Source organism: Oncorhynchus nerka, unplaced genomic scaffold, assembly GCF_034236695.1.
Source record: "Oncorhynchus nerka isolate Pitt River unplaced genomic scaffold, Oner_Uvic_2.0 unplaced_scaffold_7___fragment_2___debris, whole genome shotgun sequence".
NCBI classification, from domain to species: domain Eukaryota; kingdom Metazoa; phylum Chordata; class Actinopteri; order Salmoniformes; family Salmonidae; genus Oncorhynchus; species Oncorhynchus nerka.
The window spans coordinates 39,334-62,883 of NW_027040330.1; the positions used below are offsets into that span (position 1 = coordinate 39,334).

At 43.5% G+C, this 23,550-nt stretch overlaps 1 protein-coding gene across 1 annotated transcript in view; it reads right to left on the reverse strand.

The window, feature by feature from the left end:
* Positions 1 to 2,446: 2,446 nt before the first annotated feature.
* Positions 2,447 to 23,550, reverse strand: part of LOC115112895 (rho GTPase-activating protein 17-like) — a 30,930-nt gene continuing 9,826 nt past the window's right edge. The window contains exons 2-10 of the mRNA XM_065016514.1: positions 15,742 to 15,781; positions 10,060 to 10,164; positions 9,399 to 9,475; positions 7,401 to 7,512; positions 7,157 to 7,233; positions 6,932 to 7,049; positions 6,197 to 6,265; positions 5,743 to 5,824; positions 2,447 to 2,616 (exon numbers count right to left, since the gene is read on the reverse strand). Coding sequence (XP_064872586.1) covers positions 2,462 to 2,616; positions 5,743 to 5,824; positions 6,197 to 6,265; positions 6,932 to 7,049; positions 7,157 to 7,233; positions 7,401 to 7,512; positions 9,399 to 9,475; positions 10,060 to 10,164; positions 15,742 to 15,781 — 835 coding nt within the window. The 3' untranslated portion in view covers positions 2,447 to 2,461. The remainder of the gene's footprint in view (positions 2,617 to 5,742; positions 5,825 to 6,196; positions 6,266 to 6,931; positions 7,050 to 7,156; positions 7,234 to 7,400; positions 7,513 to 9,398; positions 9,476 to 10,059; positions 10,165 to 15,741; positions 15,782 to 23,550) is intronic.

The following is a 23,550-nucleotide window of genomic DNA, read 5'->3' on the forward strand; positions in this document are numbered from 1 at the left end:
CCTACCCCAGACCTGCATGCTCACACCCTTATCCCTAGTGCCTGCATGTTCACACCCCTACCCCAGACCAGCATGCTCACACCCTTATCCCTAGTGCCTGCATGGTCACACCCCTACCCCAGACCAGCATGCTCACACCCTTATCCCTAGTGCCTGCATGTTCACACCCCTACCCCAGACCAGCATGCTCACACCCTTATCCCTAGTGCCTGCATGTTCACACCCCTACCCCAGACCAGCATGCTCACACCCTTATCCCTAGTGCCTGCATGTTCACACCCCTACCCCAGACCTGCATGCTCACACCCTTATCCCTAGTGCCTGCATGTTCACACCCCTACCCCAGACCAGCATGCTCACACCCTTATCACTAGTGCCTGCATGTTCACACACCTACCCCAGACCAGCATGCTCACACCCTTATCCCTAGTGCCTGCATTATTGTTGGCCACTTAAATTGTACCAATGTGTTTCTCAGTCGCCCATGCTATTTTAATAATAAATCATTCGATTTTCCCATTGTGTTAATGAGGGCGGATTGATTTCCAAGTTTTTAGTGTATGTTTTTTCAAGATGAGTGATGAGAAGAGAATCGTCCAGCCCATCGGGTATCTCACTACACCCCCACATGCCACGTCTTGAAATATGCAGACAGACCGATTAAAAGTACAGTTACATTGTAATACTTCTGACAGGGAACGTTCCAGCTCCCCCCACAACTTCTGGACTTTAAAGCATTTCTTACAAGTGGAAAGAACTCAGAGAAGGTCGCAGCAGATTTGAATGTTCTCGGTTCGTGTCTCTTCATGTTTGTTAACATTTCAAATTGTATGGGATCAAATATGTTTATTGCCCGTTCTTAAACCTTTTAGATCTAACAATCTAAACTAGATGCCCTCAATCTCACACAAATTATCAAGGAACAACCCTAAATCAATAAACATGGGCGACCCTCATAGATATTATCCTGACCAACTTCCCCTCCAAATACACCTCTGCTGTTTTCAAATCAGGATCTCCGCAATCACTGCCTCATTGCCTTCATCCACTATGGGTCCACGGTCAAACGACCAGCCCTCATCACTGTTAAACGCTCCCTAAAACACTTTTAATCGACCTGGCCCATGTACCCTGGAAGGATATTGACCTCATCCCGTCAGTAGAGGATGCCTAGTTGTTCTTTAAAAGTAATTTCCTCTCATCTTAAATAAGCATGCCCCTTTCAAAAAATGTAGAACCAGGAACAGATGTAGCCCTTGGTTCACTCCAGACCTGACTGCCCTTGATCAGCACAAAAACATCCTGTGGCGTACTGCCATAGCATCAAATAGTCCCAGCGATATGCAACTTTTCAGGGAAGTCAGGAACCAATACACGCAGTCAGTCAGGAAAGCAAAGGCCAGCTATTTCAAACAGAACTTTGCATCCTGTAGCTCTAACTCCAAAAAGTTATGGGACACTAAAGTCCATGGAGAATAAGAGCACCTCCTCCCAGCTGCCCCACTGCCCTGAGGCTAGGAAACACTGTCACCACCAATAAATCCACAATAATCAAGCATTTCTCTACAGCTGGCCATGCCTTCCTCCTGGCTAACCCAACCCTGGCCAACAGCTCCGTACCCCCACAGCTACTTGCCCAAGCCCCCCCAGCTTCTCCTTCACCCAAATTCAGAAAGCAGATGTTCTGAAAGAGCTGCACAACCTGGACCCATACAAATAGCTGGGTTAGACAATCTGGACCCTCTTTCTAAAATTCTCTCTGTATATATAAACGATGTCGCTCTTGCTGTGGGCGATTCCCTGATCCACCTCTACGCAGACGACACCATTCTGTATACTTCTGGCCCTTCTTTGGACACTGTGTTAACAAACCTCCAAACAAGCTTCAATGCCATACAACACTCCTTCCGTGGCCTCCAACTGCTCTTAAACACTAGTAAAACTAAATGCATGCTATTCAACCGATCACTGCCCACACCTGCCCGCCCGCCTAGCATCACTACTCTGAATGGTTCTGACTTAAAATATGTGGACAACTACAAATACCTAGGTGTCTGGCTAGACTGTAAACTCTCCTTCCAGACTCATTCAACATCTCAAATCCAAAATTAAATCTAGAATCGGTATTCCTATTTCGCAAAACAAAGCCTCCTTCACTCATGCCGCCAAACATACCCTCGTAAAACTGATTATCCTACCGATCCTCGACTTCGGCGATGTCATTTACAAAATAGCCTCCAACACTCTACTCAGCAAACTGAATGCAGTCTATCACATTATGTAGATTACATTTAAGAGGTTTAAAGTGCATTTTACATTTCATGTTTGGGCCCAAGTTTCTGTATGGATTCATTTCATTCATCCTTGTATTATTTAATTCACGCATCCATATTTAAATTTCTTTGTCCTCAACTATGATCCCCCTTCACTTTCTCCCCCTCTACCTCGCTCCCACAATGCTTCAATCCATCCATCCATCTCTCCCTACCTCCTCCTTCATGCCAGTCTCCAGCAGCATCATGATGCAGGCCTCTAATGGCAGAGCGATCTCTCTGCTGCTCCTCTTCAGATGCTCCTCCAGACCCGTCCCAAACGCTGGCTTCTCTGTCCACGAGTCTGACGGGGGAGAGAGAGAGTGGTAGCACTGTTAGCATGGTGGTAACAAAACTAAAGTTGTTACGGGTCTGCAGAAAGAGAGGGCGGTAGGATGACTGCAGATGAGGGGTTAGGAGGCCTGGGAATGGTAGATTTGTAGGTCAACAACGTCCCCTCTGGCCAACCATCAGTCACTCACTCCTCCAATAGATAACCACATTGTCTCCATCCATGGAATGTGTTGGTGAGTTTCTGTGCACTCAGTGGAAAGGAAAGCCCAGGTAGATCTGATGTGTGGAATGTTTGAATCATCATAAACCACATGCTGGGAGAGAAGGGTTGATTTAGACCACACTCTGTTTACAGGAGAAAAACCAGCCTGCCGAACACAGAGGGAAAGAGAGAATCCATACTAAAAAGAGTGGAAACAGCTAAATGAATGCCTTCCCTGCAATCATTTTCAGTCCTACAGGAACAATAAGCAATAACCTACATGACACAGCCTACCAGATGCCTTCAGACATCATTTAGTAAAAATAAGCAAATACTTCAACCGAGAGATGGTTGATGTGCCACTTTAATAGAGTTAGTTATAAGTGATTGAAGTGGTCTAACAAATAAACAAGATGCAAGCAGCTGTAGCCTATGCAGGCAGGGTGACAATGCATAGCCTAGACCAGTGGTTCCCAAACTTTTATAGGCCTGTACCCTTTCAAACATTCAACCTCCAGCTGCGTACCTCCTTTAGCACCAGGGTCAGCGCACTCTCAAATGTTGTTTTTTGCTATCATTGTAAGCCTGACACTACATTTACTGGTGGGGATAGCGGCAGCAGCCCCAGCTCAGATATTCAACTTCTTATTATTCCGCCACCTACTCCTCCAACAGCCTTTATGCTAGAAACGCTGTTCCAACTTCAGAATGTGCGAAATGGTCTGGATCGAGTTGCTTGTATACAACTTCTGCCTAGAAGGCCAGCATGCCGGAGACGCCTCTTCACTGTTGACGTTGAGGCTGGTGTTTTGCGAGTACTATTTAATGAAGCTGCCAGTTGAGGACTTGTGAGGCTTCTGTTTCTCAAACTAGACACTAATGTACTTGTCCTCTTGCTCAGTTGTGCACCGGGGCCTCCCACTCCTCTTTCTATTCTGGTTAGAGACCGTTTGCGCTGTTCTGTGAAGGTACACAGCGTTGTACGAGATCTTCAGTTTCTTGGCAATTTCTCGCATGGAATAGCCATCATTTCTCAGAACAAGAATAGACTGACGAGTTTCAGAAGAATGGTCTTTGTTTCTGGACATTTTGAGCCTATAATCGAACCCACAAATGCCGATGCTCCAGATACTCAACTAGTCTAAAGAAGGCCCGTGTTATTGCTTCTTTAAATCAGGACAACAGTTTTCAGCTGTGCTAACATAATTGCAAAATGGTTTTCTAATGATCAATTAGCCTTTTAAAATGATAAACTTGGACTAGATAACAATGTGCCATTGGAACACAGGAGTGATGGTTGCTGATAATGGGCCTCTGTACGCCTATATAGACAATCCATTTAAAAATAAATCAGTTTCCAGATACAATAGTCATTTACATTCACAATGTCTACACTGTAGTTCATATCAATTTGATGAGCTTTTCTTTAAAAAACAAGGACATTTTTAAGTGACCCCAAACTTTTGAACGGTAGTGTAGGTACGTGGTTGCAATGGGCATCGGTGTCTTAATAGCGCGACTTGCCAAGACAGGATACTCTGAGCGCAGCCTAATCCAGAAATCTGCCAGTGGCTTCTGATTAAATCAAATGTTCACAGAACCTCTTGTTGCAATTTCGATGAGGCTCTCTTGTTCAGATATCGATAAGTGGACTGGAGGCAGGGCATGAAAGAGATAATGAATCCAGTTTGTCTCATCTGTTTCGGGAAAGTACCTGTGTAATTGCGCACCCAACTCACTCAGGTGCTTCGCTAGATCACATTTGACATTGTCTGTAAGCTTGAGTTCATTTGCACACAAAAAAAATCATACAATGATGGAAAGACCTGTGTTTTGTCCTTGTTAATGCAGACAGAGAAGAGCTCCAACTTCTTAATTATATCCTCAATATGTCCCGCACATTGAATATAGTTGCGGAGAGTCATCATTCAGGCGAGGGAAAAACATCACCCAGATAGGCCAGTCGTGTGAGAAACTGAAAATTATGGTGAGTAAAGAAAACATTAAGCTCGTCTCTCAATTTTTAAAAACGTGTCAATACTTTGCCCCTTGTTAACCATTGCACTTCTGTATGTTGTAAAAGCACTACATGGTCGCTGCACATATCATTGCATAGTGCAGAAAATACAGGATAGTTCAGGGGCCTTGCTTTAACAAAGTTAACCATTTTCACTGTACTGTCCAAAACATCTTTCAAGCTGTCGGGCATTCCCTCGACAGCAAGAGCCTCCCGGTGGATGCTGCACCGGGAGCAACTGCTTGCACGCGCGTTACCCACTATGTCTCCCTGTCATGGCTTTTACACCATCAGTACAGATACCAACATGAGCAGCAGCTACATACAGATCATTAGTGGAATTCCCACGAGAGAGTAACGGTTCATGTGATTAGATGTTAATTATTTGACTAGGCTACCTGTATTTGACATTGTTGTTATTTTTCTGAACACTAGATGGTTTAATTTTATTTTTGGCAGTGAAACGAGGCTACTCAGGTGAGAAAAAACCCTCACCCAAATGTATAGCCCCGTTGGAAAATATAAATGGACTGTTTGAAAATAAAATAATTAAATGTGAATCACATTTTTATTTGGCGTACACCCGACGGCATTGCGTGTGCCCCAGTTTGGGATACCTGGCCCAGACCTAGATGATAACTTAAGACTTTAACCTGACCCAACAATATCATCACGGTACTAATGGACAGAGTTCCTGTGTCACGCTCAGTTAAACCTTTATGGTCTGAGGGAAAAAAAGAGCCTGTGACGAGAAATAGAGAGGTTTTTAGAAGGAGATGTTGAGGACTGGTCTGTATCTCGATGAGAGGGATTTTAGAGGGGAGTAGGACAGGATTGGAGGAGGATAACTTCTGGGCAACTTCAACCAGCACAGGGAGAGGGGAACTGGGCTGTACTGCACCTGGAGTATAGTGTACCTTGCTGTGCTTGTATGGTTGGCAGGACACTCTCGAGGACAGTCAGAGATTTTCTATGGTAATCAGCTTGGGCCTCTAAGAGCTGGGAACACAACAGAACAGTGTAGAGGAGGGAGAGAGAGAGAGAAAAGGAGAGTGTTCAAGTGAGAGCGAGCGAAAAGGAGAGCGAACGAGAGAGAAAAGGTGAGCGAGAGAGAGAGAAAAGGAGAGCGAACGAGAGAGAAAAGGTGAGCGAGCGAGAGAGAAAAGGAGAGCGAACGAGAGAGAAAAGGTGAGCGAGCGAGAGAGAAAAGGTGAGCGAGAGAGAGAGAAAAGGTGAGCGAGCGAGAGAGAAAAGGAGAGCGAGAGAGAGGCGAGAAAAAGAAAGAGTCAGTCAACAATGAGAGGAACAACAAACCAACTGTTCACCAGTCACCCAACAGCTATGAACATTCCCACACACACGCTGATTCACCATAACGTAGTAGCAGGCATAGTCCCCTTCCTTTGAGTAGAAATTGTACATGTCTGCAGCCAGTTGATCCTGAGAGAGAGGAGCAGACGAGATCATTAGAAGCAGATGACAGAGAAGGACCAACTCTCAGGACTTAAACATGTGATCCATCAACAGTCATTTCACTATAAAAGGCAAATTCCTGCCTGTTTTATATCGACCTAAACCCATCCACCTCTCTGGTCTCAAAATCCAATCATCCAATGTATTTCAGGTTGCAGCTCTGTTAGTGTTAGTGCTGGGTAGGGTCATTAGGCCTTCCACAGTGACTCATAAATCTGTCTGCTGTTGACAGGGCCAGGGTATAGTAGCAGTGTAGAGCAGGGCTGAACAGGCCTGGAGCGCAGAGGAAGGAAAACACTGAATCATGTAGCTTCCTGGACAGAAGACCTGACACACACCACTAACTCAAACTAACTCAATACACACAATACTCTCAGAGAGAGAGGCACGCACACACAGCTAACTGGGCATTCCTTCTTCCTAAATCAAACAGCCATAACGGTACTGGGCATGGAATGTCCATTTCTGTCCTTACCTTCTTCTGTCAAAACTTTCCATAGTGTCACTTCCTCTTCTTCTCATGTGAGCAACTACCATTCATCTGGGATTGAGGCCTGTGATTTATCCTAATTCATATAGCAGAGCGTCAGTCAAACTTAACTGTGGGGTGATTTATCCATTTAGAGGCCTTACCTTGCACAGTTCCATTTTATTCATAGCTTCATCCACCTCCTCTTTGAGCAGGTCTGCCTTGGCCGTCAGTGCTTGAGTGTTTGTTCCTGAGATTATCGACTTGGTTGCCTGCAACCACCTGGGAGGGGTAGACCGCAGATCAGCTTAGAACGTTGTTAGAAACTTTAAAACATGTTCTAGCACATTCTAAATGTTAATAAAGTTGATACATGTACACAGGCTCACCTCGCTCTGGCAGAATCATAGTCAAGAACTAGCCTGGCTAGCTGCTTCCTCTGTTTGAGGATGTTGGGAATGTCCACCTGAGAATATGGATGTTCACGTCTGTTAAGTACATATGGCACTTTTCCAAATACACACTGAATATTGACTCAATTATTTATGATGGAGTTAGAATGGTTTTGACTAAATATTGGATACTCTTTATACAGGTTTGGATAGAATAAGGCACTCAATATCTCCTCCTCACCTCTGCTAGTTGGTTTAGGGGGTCTAGCACGTCTTTCTCTATCTGAACCTCATGCTGCAGCAGCTCTGACGCCAGCCTGTTCTCTGCCTCCCCACACACCTCCATCATTTTCCTGTCAGGAGGAGACACACACACACACACACACACACAGGTCAAAGGTTATTCAGATGCCACAGGAAGAGCCATTGGGGTCAGATGTCACCATTCAAAATAATGACGAATAACTGCAGAGGGTCATCTACAGTACCAGTCAAAAGTTTGGATACACCTACTTTTTCACTGTTTTCTCTTGATTTTTTGCTCTTTTCTATATTGTAAAATAATAGTGAAGACATCAACACTATGAAATAACACGTATGGAATCATGTAGTAACCAAAATAAAAGTGCTAAACAAATCAAAATAGATTTTTGATTCTTCAAAGTAGCCGCCCTTTGCATTAATGACAGCTCTGCACACTCTTGGTATTCTCTCAACCAGCTTCACCTGTAATGCTTTTCCAACAGTCTTGAAGGAATTCCCACATATGCTGAACACTTGTTGCCTGCCTTTCCTTCACTCTGCGGTCCAATTCATCCCAAACCATCTCAATTGGGTTGACGTCGGGTGATTGTAGAGGCCAGGACATCTGCTGCAACACTCAATCACTCTCAGTCTTGGTCAAATAGCCTTTACACAGCCTGGAGGTGTGTTGGGTCATTTTCCTGTTGAAAAACAAATGATAGTCCCACTAAGTGCAAACCAGATGGGAAGGCGTATCACTGCAGAAAGTGTGTCTTGAATTCTAAATAAATCACAGACAGTGTCACCAGCAAAGCACCATCACAACTCCTCCTCCATGCTTCACGGTGGGAACTACACATGCGGAGATGATCCGTTCACCTACTCTGTGTCTCAAAAGACACGGCAGTTGGAACCAAAAATCTCATATTTTGACTCATCAGACCAAAGGAAAGATGTCCACCAGTCTAATGTCCATTGCTCGTGTTTCTAGGCCCAAGCAAGTCTCTTCTTCTTATTATTGGTGTCCTTTAGTAGTGGTTTCTTTGCAGCAATTTGACCATGAAGGCCTGATTCACGCAGTCTCCTCTGAACAGTTGATGTTGAGATGTATCTGTTACTTGAACTCTGTGAAGCAATTATTTGTGCTGCATTTTCTGAGGCTGGTAACTAATGAACTTATCCTCTGCAGCTCTGGGTCTTCCTTTCCTGTGGCAGTCCTCATGAGACTCAGTTTAATTGTAGCTCTTGTGTATACCTCCCCTACCTTGTCACAACACAACTGATTGGCTCAAATGCATTAAGGAAAGAAAATCCCAAATTAACTTTCAAACAAGGCACACCAGTTAATTGAAATGCATTCCAGGTGACCACCTCATGATGCTGGTTGAGAGAATGCCAAGAGTGTGCAAAGCTGTCATCAAGGTGTGGCTATTTTGAAGAATCTCAAATATATTTGGATTTGTTTAACACTTTTTTGGTTACTACTATTATTCTATAATGTAGAAAATAGTGTCTGTCCAAACTTTTGACTGGTACTGTACATGTCACATTCATCACCTTTGACAATACCTTCCAAATCCATCATTCCGCATCCACAAATACATCATATTAAACATTGGCAAGTTGTCAAATGAGAGATTCACTTCCTCCTAAAAGCAGACAGTAACAGCAAATCTCTGGGTAGTTTCTACATCCTCTAGTCTGAGTGCCTGTCTGTTTCTGTCACTGTCTTACTATGCGAACAAGGCAACAATGTAGCTCGTTCTGTTAAATGGAGAATCAGTCTGGCAAACATCCTCATTACGTGGATAGACATCCACTCTAGACACTTCCTGATCCTCCACAAAAACAAGAAATGACTGAAAAGACCGCTGATAATAATTGGGTCAGTTTGTTAGCCACATATTCTCCATCTCTCTCGGGTTCATCTGTTCCATATAACCACAGTGTCAGACAGACGATTGGTTGTCTAACCTGTCAATTCACCCTCACTCACCCAATCAGAGACTCCTCTCCCAGCTGACTGCCTCCGTCCACCATGGCTTGAGACAGCGCTGTCAGAGGAAGCTTTTTCTGTGAGGTGTGTTTGTAGAAAGGGAAAAGAGATATGTATACATTTATTAAATACCAACGGAGACACCAACAAGAAGTTTCTAGTGCTTTCCTTTTGAGGGTTTATCAATGGAAAGTCCATTTTCATTAAGTTGGGCAATATAGAGCGGTAGAAAGAATGAGGATGTTACAGTTATTGTGATATTAAGAGCTAATTTGACATACTGTAACAACTAGACACCGTAAGATGTCTCATCATTCCTTTCTATTCCCATAAAGCTGTACTGAAATACATGGAAGGAGGGTGGAGCAGAGCTAGAGCTGTAGCTATGAGAAAGTAAACATGTGTCTTTTTACCTGACCATTTCCTGTGTATAGGCGTGGTACAGACTGCCATTGACACAATTGTACATGTTGGATCATGAGGTAAACAAAACAAACACAAATTGCTGATATAGAACATTATTTTCAAGGGGGTAGGGTAATCTAGTGTTAATCAGGTAGGTGAAGAGTTAATGGGAAATACATCCTAAATATATTCTTATCTTTGATCTAGTGATTCAGACAATATGGTCAGGAATAATGTTAATGATACCTGTACTTACATGTCTCTTCTCTGCGTCGGTGCCAATGTGGCCCTGCAGACACGTGACCATCCTCTTGTGTGTGTTGTGGGAGACCACACGTACCATCTCCATGCGCCGCTCAATCTGTGCACGACAAACGACCACTTACATACAGACAGATCTGTGATGTAGTATACACCTCGGTGGTAAAGCAGCTACAGGCTATAGACACGGGAAACGATTTTCATAAAACCCCTATGTTGAATGATTAAATGCATCGTCTTGTGTTTCATAGTGTAACAAGGTTAGGAATCCAATACGTTCCGCACTACTTTGTCACAGTAAGAAAGGGAACTCAACTCTGTTTATAAAAACAAATGTTGGTGGAGGAGCTTTGTGGCGCAGAAGATGTAGACAGTTCCTAGGGACAGGGACACTGAGTTGAAGGGTTATGCCTGTAGTTTAGAACTGCACTGATCCATCTTTCTCAGCCCTTTTGGTCCTCTGACAACTCTGTCCAGTAGAATGAATGGTGTTGACATGTAACTATATTCCTCTAATCTCCCTCATCCCTGCCTGTTGACGGCCACTTCATTGAAGTCCAGTCAGCTACATGGAGGTCAAAGGTCAGGCATGAATGATACCGGCCTCTCCCAGCTGGACAACATAGGAACGTTTTCTATGAAACGGATGACTCATTGGAAGCGTCTTCATGGAGACTGTTGCTGGGCTGTTACTGCTGTTTGGAGCATTAAAAGAGCAGATGAATGCTCTACAATTGTGATTTCACAGCACTCTGAAGCCAGGGCAGAAAACGACTTAATACTGCAGAGGAACTAGGCCAGCCTTGTACAGCTGTCAGATGGTGAAACTGTATGGCAACTTCCAAAGTGTTGTCTGCAATCTGTCTAACAAACCACATAGAAATATATTTTTCAAACAGTTCTTTAGACCATTGTTATGCTATTTGTTGCCAGTCTGGAACATGGAGTGTCTGTTGTACAGAACATGCCCAGTCTGGAACATGGAGTGTCTGTTGTACAGAACATGCCCAGTCTGGAACATGGAGTGTCTGATGTACAGAACATGCCCAGTCTGGAACATGGAGTGTCTGTTGTACAGAACATGCCCAGTCTGGAACATGGAGTGTCTGTTGTACAGAACATGCCCAGTCTGGAACATGGAGTGTCTGTTGTACAGAACATGCCCAGTCTGGAACATGGAGTGTCTGTTGTACAGAACATGCCCAGTCTGGAACACGGAGTGTCTGTTGTACAGAACATGCCCAGTCTGGAACATGGAGTGTCTGTTGTACAGAACATGCCCAGTCTGGAACATGGAGTGTCTGTTGTACAGAACATGCCCAGTCTGGAACATGGAGTGTCTGTTGTACAGAACATGCCCAGTCTGGAACATGGAGTGTCTGGTGTCCAGAACATGCCCAGTCTGGAACATGGAGTGTCTGTTTTAAAAATAAGCAAGGATGTAATACTAAATTGCACCTGCACAGAAAACTAGAGGGGGAGGGAGGGAGGAGAAATTGATAGCTCAGTACAATGCCTTTGGGAATAGGGCAGACAGACAGACTGTCAGAACAGATCAACAGAAACCATGACAATTGTGTTACTGAAACAGAACTCAAACTCAAGAATTCCAACGGCTGATTCCTCCACACCGCTCTCTCTACCGCTCTCCCACTCTCTCTTGGGTCAGACAGTGTGGAGGGGGTATCCTGCCTCCTCCACAGGAACGGGGAACGCTGTGTGTTCGGGCTGGGCCCTGTTAGCACATGGCACAGGAACAGGGGATTCCTCTGACTGGAGTTCCACCTCATTCTTCTCTACGGGAGGAGATCCTGGGGATGTGTGTGTGTTTTTGATTACATGGCGCCAGGGGTGCCACTGTCGCTTTACCATCACATTCTTACACGGAGACATAACTCACTCACCCCAACATCATACACAGAGACTGACCTCCCACACAGACAGACTTCCAAGACAGTGACATCCCACAGAGAGAGACATCAAAAGAGACTGAAGACAAAGGGCTAAACAGACAAACAAACAGACCAGAAGGATCTGAAAGAGTACAACAACTTCTGTCTGACCAACTGATCAGCTCAGAGCCTAGTTTGGTCTATGACACATCCACTGAGCAGGGAATCCCCACTGTAATGTGACTGACCAGTGTGTTTGTGCCAGGACTGATAAGATGTCCAGACAAGCACACGGCACGGCTAGCCAGAGAAAGGGTGTGAGAGCGTGCCTGTGTCTAAACACAAACAGCAGTAAACAACATAGAAGAGGGTTGGATTCCTAGACAACACTCATAGTACCCATAATTCTGCTGTTGTGAATATCATTCATTGTTGTTTTGAAGTCAGTCTAAGCTTGCTTGGTAACCAGGTTGGTTTCTCGTTCCTGACAGAGTAAAGGAGACAGCTATAATTGGCTAAAGCAGAATCCGGACTGGAAAGAGCTCAGGAAGACTCCCCATTATAGATTACAACATGCCAGAGCCATCATCACACAGAGCCATTGAACAAATGACAGTAAACTTTCTCTGGAGTGCGTGAGAACTACACTATATATACACAAAAGTATGTAGACATCCTTTCAAATTATGGATTTGGCTATTTCAGCCACACCCGTTGCTGACAGGTGTATAAAATTGAGCACACAGCCATGCAATCTCCATAGACAAACATTGGCATTAGAATGGCCCGTACTGAAGAGCTCAGTGGCTTTCAACGTGGCACCGCCATAGGATGCCACCTTTCCAACAAGTAAAATTTCTGCCCTGCTAGATCTGTCCTGGTCAACTGTAAGTATTGTTACTGAGAAGTGGAAATGTCTAGGAGCATCAACAGCACAGTGGTAGGCCACATAAGCTGACAGAACGGGACCGCCCATTACGGAGTTAAAATGCCTCTGGAAGCAACATCAGCACAATAACTGTTTGCCAGGAGCTTCATGAAATGGGTTTCCGTGACCGAGCAGCCGCACACAAGCTTAAGATCACCATGCGCAATGCCATTGGACTCTGGAGCAGTGGAAACGCGTTCTCTGGAGTGATGAATCGCGCTTCACCATCTGGCAGTCCGACGGACGAATCTAGGTTTGGGGGATACCAGGAGAACACTACCTGCCCCAATGCATAGCACCAACTGTAAAGTTTGGTGGAAGAATAATGGTCTGGGGCTGTTTTTCATGGTTTGGGCAAGGCTCCTTAGTTCCAGTGAAGGGAAATGTTAATGCTACAGGATACAATGACATTCTAGAAGATTCTGTGCTTCCAACTTTGTGGCAACAGTTTAAAGAAGGCCCTTTCCTGTTTCATCATGACAATGCCCCTGTGCACAAAGCGAGGTCCATATAGAAATGGTTTGTCGAGATCGGTGTGGAATAACTTGACTGGCCTGCAGAGCCCTGACCTCTACCCTATAGAACACCTTTAGGATGAATTGGAAGGCAGACTGCGAACCAGGCCTAATTGCCCGTACTCACTAACGCTTGTGGTTGAATGGAGCAGGTCTCCGCAGCAATGCGCCAACATCTAGTGGAAAGCCTTCCCAGAAGAGTGGAGGCTGTTATAGCAGCAAAGGGGGACCAACTCCATATTAATGCCCATGATTTTGGAATGAGATGTGTGACAAGAAGGTGTCCACATACTTTTGGTCATGTAGTGTATGCAGGGTTTTGTGGCCTCAGGCAGCCTGGGATATAAATGGTGCCCCTGTGGGAGCTGAGCTATGTGGCTATATGGACAGCTGGGCTAGCAGAGGAATTATGGGATGCCATGAATCCACCATGGAGGACCAGGTGTTGTGATGGCAGGCAGATGGGACTAAGAATAAGACACTGGCATGGATGCCTCATCTGTTTGCGCTGTTGACTACTTTAAAAGGCCTCTTATGCATGCCATTCATTCACAGCAGGCAAACATGGAAGGCATGACAACAAGCACTACAGAGACAGGAGTTGGCTGAAGCAAAAAACTGATCCGTGGTGATAGAGCACCTGCCTCCAGTGCTTCCGTGGACAGGAGAGTGATCCAACAGTGGGTTCTCAGACTGACATGGCAGCATGAGAGATATTTGGAAGACAGAGGAGTCTAAAATCCCAGTGGGCCATGGAAGGTTGATAAAGGAAAGTCTCACGCAAAACAGAGTCAACTGTCAGCTACTATAAAGTGTCCTCACCTCAGTAGCAGCTATTCCTAAGCTGTGTTGGACAGACACTCCCTCCTTCCATGACAACGTCTCACAATGCATCTAAATAGAACACGGTCGTGCAAAGTGCTGTGTGTGGGTCCCATGATTGTTTCCTTCCAGTATACTTTTCTCTTCAGTCAACCACATGCTATTTATCGAATGTGACTAAGAGAAAAAGGTCTTGAAGCAACAGCAGGAGACTGTCTCTTCAGTAGCGTCGTTTGTGTACACACACGCCCTCTCTGACTTCAAGTGGGGCAGAGGAAAACAAAATAACATTCCGGAATGACAGAAATAATGTGTTTTGAGTGTGTAGAATGTCTTCCCTGAGCAACCGGAATTCTGAGGAACTCCACCTGCTGTCTCTAAACTCAACGGGTTGCCTATTTCCCTGGGAACCAGACTGAGAATAGCACTGGAGGAGCCCAGAGTATCAAACTGAATTGAATAGAATATACACACACAGTCATCATATTTTCACCACTAGTACCAAGGATTATCAGAATTCCTGGCAGAACGTGGTTACAATTAGTTTGGTTACCAATATATGGAAGAAGCTGACAATATCTGTGGCTCTGCTTAGCCTGTTGTATTCACAATGCTGATTCTGCAGTTCCATTGATTGTGGTACAGTATGTAATGAGTTGGTAGAGCAGGGATCAACAACTAGATTTAGCTGCGGGCTGTTTTTTTTTTACTCGAGCGGATGGTCAGGGGGATGAAACATAATTACAAATAATTTGTAGACTGCAAATTGAACGCAAGAAGCCCAAACAGAAACAATATTTGAATAAAACAATTTCAAACTTTGCTTACATTTGTATACAATTATATACAATTATATACACTGAGTGAACAAAACATGAGGAACACCTGCTCTATGGATGACAGACTGACCTATGATCCATTATTGATGTCAATTGTTCAATCCACTTCAATCAATCAATGTAGATGAAGGGGAGGAAACAGGTTAAAGAAGGATTTTTAAGCCTTGAGACATGGATTGTGTGTGTGTGTGTGCCATTCAGGGGGTGAATTGGCAAGACAACAGATTGAAGTGCCTTTGAACAGGGTATGGTAGTAGGTGCCAGGAGCACTGGTTTGTGTCAAAAACTGCAACGCTGCTGGGGTTTTCACTCTCAACAGTTTCCTGTGTGTATCAAGAATGGTCCACCACCCAAAAGGACATCCAGCCAACTTGACAACTGAGGGAAGCATTGGAGTCAACACGGGCCAGCATCCCTTAGGAACGCTTTCGACACTTTGTACCATGCCCCGACAAATTGAGGCTGTTGAGGGCAAAAGGGGTGCAACTCAATATTAGGAAGGTGTTCCTAATGTTTTGTCCACTCAGTGTATACCGTCTCCCTTTATTACGCGTGGGAATACTTTGGAACAGATTTCCAGAAAACATGGGGTGCCAAATAAAAATCACCCACAGGCCGCCAGTTGGGGAACCCTGTGGTAAAGTAAATGAGAAAATGTAGCCTAGGTAATGATTTATTTACCTGTAGAAGGTCATCGCTGAGAACTTCTGTTTTCTCTGCTCTGTGGATGAGAAAACACAACAGGCGATAGATTAGGTTTGACAGCTCCTGATTAGGACTATAGTGATGGATAGCATGAATGTGTAAATACTGTCAATGCAATGAGGCCATTCCAGACATACTAGATTCCACAGTGCAGCACAACAGGGCCAGGGTCACCACTGCACTAGCCTGGGTTCCAACCACACGGCTTGAACAGCATTCAACACCATCACTAAGGTACATTGTTGCCTTGGTGAGACAACAAGGAGTTGGTTGGAGCACAAACAGAATGTCACCCAGTTCAGGAAACTACAAACCACATGAGTGAAAGCCTGAGCACCACCTATCCTGATGTCACTTCACCCTGCCTTCATGTACATATCTACCTCAAATACCTCATCTATCCTGATGCCTAGTCACTTTACACTGCCTTCATGTACATATCTACCTCAAATACCTCATCTATCCTGATGCCTAGTCACTTTACACTGCCTTCATGTACATATCTACCTCAAATACCTCATCTATCCTGATGCCCAGTCACTTTACACTGCCTTCATGTACATATCTACCTCAAATACCTCATCTATCCTGATGCCTAGTCACTTTACCCTGCCTTCATGTACATATCTACCTCAAATACCTCATCTATCCTGATGCCTAGTCACTTTACCCTGCCTTCATGTACATATCTACCTCAAATACCTCATCTATCCTGATGCCTAGTCACTTTACCCTGCCTTCATGTACATATCTACCTCAAATACCTCATCTATCCTGATGCCTAGTCACTTTACCCTGCCTTCATGTACATATCTACCTCAAATACCTCATCTATCCTGATGCCTAGTCACTTTACACTGCCTTCATGTATACAGTTGAAGTCGGAAGTTTACATACAAACTCAGTTTTTCAGAATTCCTGACATTTAATCCTAGTAAAAATTCTCTGTCTTAGATCAATTAGGATCACCACTTTATTTTAAGAATGTGACATGTCAGAATAATAGTAGAGACTATGATTTACGTCAGCTTTTATTTCCTTCATCACATTCCCAGTGGGTCAGAAGTTTACATACACTCAATTAGTATTTGGTAGCATTGCCTTTAAATTGTTTAACTTGGGTCAAACGTTTTGGGTAGCCTTCCACAAGCTTCCCACAATAAGTTGGGTGAATTTTGGCCCATTTCTCCTGACAGAGCCGATGTAACTGGGTCAGGTTTGTAGGCCTCCTTGCTCGCACAAGCTTTTTCAGTTCTGCCCACAAATGTTCTATGGGATTGAGGTCAGGGCTTTGTGATAGCCACTCCAATACCTTGACTTTGTTGTCCTTAAAGGCATTTTGCCACAACTTTGGAAGTATGCTTGCGGTCATTGTCCATTTGGAAAACCCATTTGCGACCAAGCTTTAACTTCCTGACTGATGTCTTGAGATGTTGCATCAATATATCCACATAATTGTCTTACCTCATGATGCCATCTATTTTGTGAAGTGCACCAGTCCCTCCTGCAGCAAAGCACCCCCACAACATGCTGCCACCCCCGTGCTTCACGGTTGGGATGGTGTTCTTCGACTTGCAAGCCTCCCCCTTTTCCCTCCAAACATAATGATGGTCATTATGGCCAAACAGTTCTATTTTTGTTTCATCAGACCAGAGAACATTTCTCCAAAAAGTACAATCCCATGTGCAGTTGCAAACCGTATTCTGGCTTTTTTAATGGCGATTTTGGAGCAGTGGCTTCTTCCTTGCTGTGCGGGCTTTCAGGTTTTGTAGATATAGGGCTTAAATTACTGTGGATATAGACACTTTTGTACACTTTTCCTCCAGCATCTTCACAAGGTCCTTTGCTGTTGTTCTGGGATTGAGTTGCACTTTTTGCACCAAAGTACATTAGTCTTTAGGAGTCTCCTTCCTGAGCGGTATGAAGGCTGCGTGGTCCCATGGTGTTTATACTTGCGTACTATTGTTTGTACAGATGAACGTGGTACCTTCAAGTGTTTGGAAATTGCTACCAAAGGTTGAACCAGACTTGTGGAGGTATACAATTTTATTCTGAGGTCTTGGTTGATTTCTTTTGATTTTCCCATAATGTCAAGCAAACAGGCACGGAGTTTGAAGGTAGGCCTTGAAATACATCCACATGTACACCTCCAATTGACTCAAATTATGTCAATAAGCTTCTGAAGTCATGACATCATCATCTGGCATTTTCCAAACTGTTTAAATGCAGTCAACTTCGTGTATGCAAACAACTGATCCACTGGAACTGTGATACAGTGAATTACAAGTGAAATAATCTGTCTGTAAATAATTGTTGGAAAAATTACTTGTGTCATGCACAAAGTAGATGTCCTAACCGACTTGCCAAAACTATAGTTGCTAACAAGAAATGTGTGGAGTGGTTGAAAAACAAGGTCTAATGACTCCAACCTAAGTGTTTATTAAACTTCTGACTTCAACTATCTACCTCAAATACCTCAACTATACTGATGCCTAGTCACGCTACACTGCTTTCATGTACATATCTACCTCAAATACCTCACATCTCTGCACATCTGGTACTGGTACTCCTTGTATATAGTGCCATTGTGTATTTTATTTGATTCCTTGTGTTACTATTTTTTAATCTGCATCATTGAGAAGAGTTTGTGAGCAAGCATTTCAAGGTTGTATTCGGCGCATGTGACAAATAACATTTGTTTTGGTGCGGGTGCTATGAGGAAACCACAAAAACAAATCACGTTTTTTCACATAACTGATATGATCACCTTGATAAGAGGCCCATAGATTGAAATGAGGCAACCGCAGGACAGAACACTTGATATTCTACTGATAGCTTTCTCAGCCAGGTATGCTTAAAAATCAATATTGATCGTCAGTATTCAACTCCTCAGTAAACATAATAACACACAGAAATACGAGTCTTTGGTCATTAATATGATCGAATCCGGAAACTATCATTTCGAAAACAAAACGTTTATTATTACACACTGAACGAAAATATAAACCCAACATGTATAGTGTTGGTCCCATGTTTCATGAGCTAAAATAAAAGATCCCAGAAATGTTCCATATGCACAAAAAGCTTATTCTCTCACATTCTGTGCACACATTTGTTTACATCCCTGCTAGTGAGCATTTCTCCTTTTACAAGATAATCCATCCACCTGACAGGTGTGGCATATCAAGAAGCTGATTAAACAAGATCATTACACAGGTGCACCTTGTGTTGTGGACTCTAAAATGTGCCGTTTTGTCACAACGCCAAAATGTCTCAAGTTAAGGGACCTTGCAACTGAAATGCTGCCTGCAGGAATATCCACCAGAGCTGTTGCCAGAGAATAAAACTTGAAATCGGCCATGCCGATTAATCGGTCGACCTCTACCCCACATACAACGTGGTTTTAGAGAATATGGCAGTACGTCCAACCGGCGTCACAACCGCAGACCACGTGTTACCACGCCCGCCCAGGACCTGTACATCCGGCTTCTTCACCTGCGAGATCGTCTGAGACCAGGCACCCGGACAGCTGATGAAATTGGGGAGTATGTCCATCTGTAATAAAGCCCTTTTGTGGGGAAAAACTTGTTCTGACTAGCTGGGCCTGACTCCCCAGTGTGTGGGCCTATGGCCTCCCAGGTCCAGCCATGGCTGCGCCCCTACCCTTTCATGTGAAATCCATTGGTTAGGGCCCAATTAATTCATGAATTTATGACATGAACTGTAACTCAGTAAAATCATACAAATTGTTGCATGTTTCTGTTCAGTATACATAGGGCAGCAGCATCTGAGGTGCATGGTAGAGTAACTGGGTGGTAGCCGGCTAGTGACTAACGTTCAGGGCAGGGTACTGGGCAGAGGCCGGCTACTATGCTAGCCTAACCCAAACACTAGAACATACCAAACATTTATCAGTCACACAGAGACCAACAGCTGACCCACCCCAGTCTTGTCTGAGTCTAGCCTTCAGTAGCAGGTGGTTAAGACAGACAGGGGTAAGTGTCTTCAGGTCCACTTTCTCAAGGCCAGACCAGTCCTACATACCACCACCAGGCCTTATATATATATATATACAATTATTTATTTTTTTTTCACCAGGTAGGCAAGTTGAGAACAAGTTCTCATTTACAACTGCGACCTGGCCAAGATAAAGCAAAACAGTGCGACACAAACAACACAGAATTACACATGGAATAAACAAACATAGTCAATAATACAGTAGTAAAAAAAAGTATATATACACATTGTGTGCAAATGAGGTAAGATAAGGGAGTTAATAAGGCAATAAATAGGCCATAGTGGCAAAATAATTCAAATGTAGCAAAACACTGGAGTGACAGATGTGCAGAAGATGAATGTGCAAGTAGAGATACTGGGGTGCAAAGGAGCAAAAATAAATAAATAACAGTATGGGGATGAGGTAGTTGGATGGGAAATTTACAGATGAGCTATGTACAGGTGCATTGATGCATAAGCTGGTGCTTAAAGTTAGTGAGGGAGATATGAGTCTCCAGCTTCAGTGATTCTTGCTATTAGTTCCAGTCATTAGCAGCAGAGAACTGGAAGGAAAGGCAGCCAAAGGAGGAATTGGCTTTGGGGGTGAGGGTGGGTGCTGCTATGGCGACCAGTGAGCTGAGATAAGCTATCTGCGATGATCCAGGTGAAGAGGTTCAGAGCTTGCGGTAGGAATCCGGGGATACAGAGAAAAAGAAGTCCGATATGCTCTGGGTTGAATCGCGTTGTGCAGACTGGCAGGAGTTGTCCGGGTTAAAGGTTAGCTGATGACCTCTAGCAGTGGCTAACTGACTACTAGCTAGTAGCTACTTTGCTAGTAGCTAGTTAGCTGGCTAGCTTCTGTTGGGGGTTTCGTTCTAAAGTAAAGAAAATAGCAGATCCATACCACATGGGGTGAGGCAAGTTGCAGGATAGTATGTTGAAGTTGAGATTTTTTTTTTTTTAAATATGCAAAGATTTTTTTATTTTTATATATACACGGGACACGACAAGACCAAAAGACACCTGAATGCTATGCCATCTTGGATAGCCTTAGCGTGTCTTTACCTATGGGCCCAGGGCTATTAATAGTCGACTAATAGTGTGGCTCTGAGGATCAGAGAGATTAGATTCACTTAAAGGGAGAGGAGAAAATCCTGGCTCAACTTAAATAGTTTATCAATACCCTCAGCATGGAGCACAGTACACAGGAGAGGAGCTGATAATTACTGTTGCCATGGAGGACCCTGATACTACTGTAGGATCAGTCACTGACAGCCTGACACAGCCTACTGTGTGGAGTTAGGCCTAGTTGAAAATGTTCAACTGTCAATTTACATTCACCTCCCAGAAACCTCAAAATAGCATTGTGTTAAGAGTGTGTGGGATACTTACAGTAGATCAACTATGATACATTTTTTAGATGTGTGTTTGTGCCAAGTTGTCAACTCCAAATAGCATTATGTTACATAACATTGACTGTGGAACACCTAGAGTAGGGAATACTTTAAGATTTTTATTTTTTTAAATCCACATCTTTGTTACCATTGGGCATTTCCATCGAAAAGGACCCATGAGCACCAGCATATCAAATTGGGTGTCAAATGGGGAAATTAAGGCAAAGATACATTTTTCAACCATTGTCCATCTTAAAAATGAGGCATAACTAAAGGCTTTAATTGCTGGATAAACAGTTGGAAAAGGGTTCTTAGAAAACAACTACCAGTCAGAAATATAACAAAACACAATGTTGAATTAAAGACCCCTGTCAACTAATATCAACACATTTTGTTGGGGAAAAGGTTTAACTTAAGTTTAAGAAATATTGCCTTGTAATTCAGTTACCAAAAAATGGTTAAGATATTTTCTCATTTCTCTCCCCTAATGAGGGAGAATAAAAGTTCAAAAGTAGCAAGTAATGGTAGGCCAACAAATTAGTTAGTGCTTTTACTGATATCATTTCTTTAAATTAATTAAGTGATTAAAACTCAATACCGTTACCAAATTCGTAATGGAATTACCAAAAAAATCTGTAAAAAGGAATTATTGCAACTGAATTGGCTACAATGGGAATTTATAGTAGTCACAAACCACAGTTGGGTCACCTGCTACTAGCATTAGCACAATGACTGGAAGTCTATGGTATCTACTAGATGGACCGGAGTGGACCAAGTTTGGATAGCACAGTGAGTATGGCCCAGTAGTGTACAGTAAAGAAAAGTAGAGTATATTGTACTGTACTCTACTTAACTGAACTCTACTGTATTGTAAAGCACTGAACTCTACTATGCAGCACTGTGATGTCCAAACTTGTGAAACATCAGGAGAATGACATTCATAATTATGCATTTGTGTGTAGTACGTATCAGGGAGCCATTAGGGCTGTGACAGTAGTTGAATTGACTGTTATGGATGAAGACCATAATGAAAATAAAATAACCATCAAAACTGTTTAAATTATATATATTAATATTACTACAACTTTTCTTCCCCCCCGTGTAGATTTTGCTAACAGTCTATGAAATGTTCTACATCTTCTCTTTCCAACTGTCCTTTGGATGCTGGAGCAGCTGGGCCTGAGTGTAGTGTTACAGGCCATGGCACTTCAGTAAAAATACATTTTTGATGTGTGGACATTCTTTTATACAATGCACATTTTCATTACTGCAAAATTAACCGATCTTCTTTAAAAAAATGTTGGTTGTGTCTGACTATTCATGAATCATTGAACAGCAGTCAACAAGGTTGTTCTGGCTCTGAGGCCTATAATGCGCTAACGTTGTGTCAAATAGACAATGCGCAAATCCTCTCCAACCTGGCATGGTTTAATTTGATACAGAATATTTTCTTAATTTCTAGACTAACAAACGCTGGTCCTGGCCAATATGACGCCCTAGGCGAGACAAAAAAAGTGCCGACCTCATATCCCGGCAAACTAAAATACTAGCATAGGCTATACAGTGTCGGCCTGCAATGCACTTTCATGAATGCCCATATTGTACCCTACCGTTTCTAAAACAGCCAATTTACCGTAAATCCCTGTCATTTGGTTACATTCATTTCTATTAACGCATGTATTCATTACAGCAATTTACCATTCTCATTCTCGGAGTGGAACCCTTGTTTGCAGAGGTCACAACCTGTTACACTTGTGAGAAACAAGTTTTGGTTGATTTCATACCATCATTTACCATGTGAGCAATGTCACAAACCGGCTCGAAGCCCGCAACAAAAAAGGGACACAATGTGGAGATAAGGAATAACAAAATATATTTATTAACTAAAGTAAACTAAATACAATCAAAAATGGTGTGTGTAGTCAGTAATCAGTAGTGTAAGTACAGGGAGGAGGTGAGGGCCCTCGGAGTGTGGTGTCAGGAAAAAAAACCTCACACTCAACGTCAACAAAACTAAGGAGATGATTGTGGACTTCAGGAAACAGCAGAGGGAACACCCCCCTATCCACATCGATGGAACAGTAGTGGAGAGGGTAGTAAGTTTTAAGTTCCTCGGCGTACACATCACAGACAAACTGAATTGGTCCACCCACACAGACAGCATCGTGAAGAAGTCGCAGCAACGCCTCTTCAACCTCAGGAGGCTGAAGAAATTCGGCTTGTCACCAAAAGCACTCACAAACTTCTACAGATGCACAATCGAGAGCATCCTGTCGGGCTGTATCACCGCCTGGTATGGCAACTGCTCCGCCCACAACCGTAAGGCTCTCCAGAGGGTAGTGAGGTCTGCACAACGCATCACCGGGGGCAAACTACCTGCCCTCCAGGACACCTA